The 4247-nt window shown below is 43.3% G+C and overlaps 1 protein-coding gene across 1 annotated transcript; it reads left to right on the top strand.

The window, feature by feature from the left end:
- Nucleotides 1-1284: 1284 nt before the first annotated feature.
- LOC147926345 (uncharacterized) lies at nucleotides 1285-1848 on the top strand. Its single transcript, XM_087487028.1, has one exon. It carries the CDS (start codon nucleotides 1285-1287, stop codon nucleotides 1846-1848), a length of 564 nt encoding a protein of 187 aa, XP_087343154.1.
- The last annotated feature ends 2399 nt before the right edge of the window (nucleotides 1849-4247 follow it).

Here is a 4247-nt window from a genome sequence, read left to right as displayed (position 1 = left end):
GTCAAATATACAGAGGCGTTATGATAGCAGAGATGTAGCACCATATAATATGAAAGATAAGGAGCACAGACGGCCAGGGAAGGAGAAAGCTGAAGCCTCTGATTCTCAACGCACCATCTCGGATAACAACGACGGTTACTACAGACCGTACTCAGATGTTAGACTAAGTGATCATAGAAGAGGATACAAGAGCCGCTCCACTACGTCTCTGAAAGGAAAGGATGCAGTGTTCTATAGACCAAAGATTAAAGATCTTCCTGGACCCAGTGGAGGGATTCTCACAGTGTTCTATAGACCAAAGAGTCTACGAATGAAGCCTTAGTTTTACCACCGCCTCCCTTAGTTCGGGATGTGACTCCCACAAAAGTCAATGGAGATCTTGGATCAAAAACACCTGGTAATGAGACGGCCGTTACAAGGGATTCTCCTAGAAATGATGATATCACAGTACAAAAAGCAGGCTCTCCCCCCTTTGTAAGGGATGCAGAAATGATAGACAATGATGATCTTTTAGATGATGAGAATACTCAGGAAGAGCCAATGGAAGTTGATGTGTATCTTCAAGAAGTGGGATTGCTGAAAGACGGAGTTCTGGTTGACGCACAGCCGGAGTATGGAGCTGAACAAATTGAAGCAATATCTCAGCTATCCCCGGTTAAGAAAACGCAACAAAATCTTGAGATAGGTCAGAATCAGGCAAAAGGGAAAGAAAAGGAGCGTCTAAAATCTCGTCACTCAAAGGTCTCCTCGGCAGGACGGGGGTCCAAGTTATCGAAGGATCCGGCCAAGGATGCCAAGTCTCCAAGGAGATAATCACCCAAGAAAGCATTGCTAGGGAAATCTAGCCGCAAAGTGAAATTATTCTTGGCCGGAGATTAAAGGCATTGCGACCAGGAACACCAACGCTCTCCGTGGGAGATCATCACCCAAGAAAGCGCCAACAACGACTACTCATACAAAAACTATTTCAGTCCCTCGCTGTGAGGTGTTCCCTTCTGCGATAAGCAAGAAGGCTTTTGCTGTTTCAGGTTCGGTGGGGTCCCAGAAACCACCCGATTTGGATATATGAATGTAATAGCATGGAACTGTCAGGGAGCGGGCGCTTACCTGATGATTGAGCATCTGAGGGAGCTCAGAAGATGTTTTTTTTCCTTCTTTCTTTTTTTTCTTTCAGAAACAAAAAACAAATTTTCTTTTTTGCAAAATATTCAAATTTCTTTTGGTTATGATAAATTGTTCACTGTGGAGCCCTCGAGCAGAAGCGGTGGACTGGCTTTATTTTATATGGAGTCTCCTGATGTGAAAATTCTTTTCTCCAATAACCGCATGATTGATATTGAGACTTCTATTGAGGGACATAAAGTTTTTATGACTTTTGTCCATGGTGATCCGGTTATAGCATACCGAGAGAATGTATGGGAAAGGCTGACAAAGATGAGCATCGATAGAGTTGGAGCTTGGTTCATGGTTGAAGACTTCAACGACATAATCGGCAACCATGAAAAACGTGGAGGGCGTCGTAGAGCTGAGGCTACTTTTATCCCTTTTAGAACAATGTTGGCGAATTGTGGCATGTTAGAATTCCCTTACAAAGGTAATTTCCTCTCTTTGGCTGGTAGAAGACGTAAGGGAAGAGTACAATGTAGACTAGATAGGGCGGTTGGCAACGAAGACTGGCACAGCTTATTTTCCCACACTAATGTGGAGTATCTAAAACTATGGGGCTCAGATCATCGGCCTGTACTGGCTAGAATAAAGTCTCGGACTCAAAGGGTTCAAAAAAGCTTCAAATTTGACAAGAGATGTCTTGGGAAACAAGGTTTCCGTAAAATGATAGAGGACTTTTAGAACGAGGAAAATCGATCTGGCCATCCGGACCTTTTCTCAAAAGTTGAGGAGTGTCGTAAGGCTATTTCCCGATGGAACAGAGCTAATCCTTCAAACTCAGAAAAAAAGATAGAAGAACTTAAAGCAAAAATCGATGAAGCACAAGGACTAGATTCGATTACAGCAGAGGAAGAATTGCAACTAAAATGGCAACTATGTGCAGCATTTAGGAATGAGGAGACATACTGAAGACAAAAAAGTCGGACAATATGGAACACTAAATATTTTCATGCGTCCACAAAGTAGAGACGTGCACGGAACCGGATCATTAGTATCGATAATGGGGAGGGTGGCCGTGCGGAGTCGGATGCAGCAATAGAACAAGTGGCTATTTCTTTCTTCGAAAACCTTTTTACTGCTTCGACCACGAGTGGGTAAGAGGAGATTATCCAGCTTATTCCTGAGAAAGTATCTCTGGAGACTAACAGAACACTCACCCGCGAGCCATCAGATGGTGAGATCAAAAAAGCACTCTTTGGTATAAATCCAGACAAAGCCCCATGCCCGGATGGAATGACAAGTCTCTTTTACCAGAAGTTTTGGCATGTGGTTGGTAAGGACATTATTGCTATGGTCCGAGACTTTTTTGAAACAGGAACACTAGATCCTCGACTCAACCATACAAACATCTGTTTAATCCCGAAGAATGAGAGACCGAGAGCTATGATAGAATTCAGACCGATAAGCTTATGCAATGTGAGTTACAAGATAATAGCTAAGGTTCTCAGTACTCGGATGCAGAAAATACTTCCAAAGGTGATTTCAGAGACTCAATCGGCCTTTGTGGCTAGACGTCTAATTACGGACAATATCCTTCTTGCGCAAGAGAACTTCCATGCTCTGAGAACAAACCCGATATGCTGGTCAAAATTTGTAGCCATTAAAACGGATATGAGTAAGGCATATGATAGGGTAGAATGGTACTTCTTAGAAGCGGTAATGAGGAAGCTTGGATTCGACAGCAAATAGATTGGTTGGATAATGAGCTGTATATCCACGGTAACGTACAGTGTCCTCATTAACGGGGAGGCAAAAGGTAATATAGTCCCGTCTAGGGGGCTACGTCAGGGAGACCCTCTCTCCCCCTTCTTGTTTATCCTTTGCACTGAAGTTTTGATTGCTCAACTTAAAAATGCTGAAACAGAAGGGCGAATTACTGGTCTTAAAATCGCGCAAGAAAGCCCACCGGTCTCACACCTGCTGTTTGCTGATGATAGCCTTTTCTTCTGTAAAGCAGAAATCCAGCAATGTGCTGAGCTCTTAAAAATAATCAATAGCTACGGATTGGCTTCGGGACAGCAATTAAACCGAGATAAGTCGGCCATCTTATTTGGAAATAAAGTCCCAGCGGAAACTAAAGCAGGGCTAAAAACTGCTATTGGTATTGCTAAGGAGGGAGGCATGGGCATGTATTTAGGACTACCTGAAACAATTTGCGGATCCAAACAGCAAGTGTTCTCCTTTGTGCATGATAGACTTATCTCACGTACCAATGCATGGTCAGCAAAACTCCTCTCGAAAGGTGGTAAGGAGGTGCTCATAAAATCGGTAGCTCAAGCTCTCCCAACATATGTAATTTCCTGCTTTTTGTTACCGCAAAATGTCCTTGGTAAACTTAGGGGAGCTATTGCTAAGTTCTGGTGGAGTACTAAGAATGCTTACAGTGGCTTACATTGGGTTGCTTGGAATAAAATTTTTGTCCCCTTAGCGAAAGGTGGTCTAGGTTTCCGAGACCTGAAAGAATTTAATCTGGCACTCTTAGCGAAACAACTTTGGAAACTACTTAGATTTCCAGACTCCCTCCTCTGTCGAGTTCTCAAGGGACGCTACTTCCGATATTCAAATTCGTTGGATACTTCCAAAGCAAATTCCCCATCTTTTGGGTGGCGAAGTATTATGGCAGCAAAACCCTTACTTAACAAAGGACTCCGGAAAAATATCCGGTCCGGATTTAATACGAAGGTATGGGATGATAATTGGATTCCTACTATTCCTGCTAGGTCCGCGATTGGCAATGGAGGCCCAAAAGATCCTAATCTGTACGTGAATCACCTTATCAACTTTGAAACGAAAGAATGGAAGCAAGATAAGTTAACCGAACTGATGGAACCTCAAGATATTCCCCTGATTCTAGGTCTCAAGCCCAGCAAGACCTTTATGCTCGATGATTATGTCTGGATACATACAAAATCGGGGCAATATACGGTGAAGTCGGGTTACCTACTGGCTACAGAGGAAAACAATATCAGTTTGGAAGTAGTTGAACCAAGCTTGTCAAGATTAAAAGGCCAGGTTTGGAGAGTGCAGGTACCTAGGAAGATCAAGCACTTTATGTGGCAGGCAATAGCAGGGTGCATCGC

The sequence above is a fragment of the Camelina sativa genome, chromosome 15, assembly GCF_030686135.1.
Source record: "Camelina sativa cultivar CO46 ecotype springtype chromosome 15, ASM3068613v1".
NCBI lineage: Eukaryota > Viridiplantae > Streptophyta > Magnoliopsida > Brassicales > Brassicaceae > Camelina > Camelina sativa.
Note: the sequence above shows the minus strand (reverse complement) of the source record. Positions and strands in the feature narration are given on the sequence as shown.

What these genes read in the sequence shown, in the direction of transcription:
- LOC147926345 (XM_087487028.1), top strand. Translation starts at nt 1,285, where the DNA reads ATGGAGTCTCCTGATGTGAAAATTCTTTTCTCCAATAACCGCATGATT.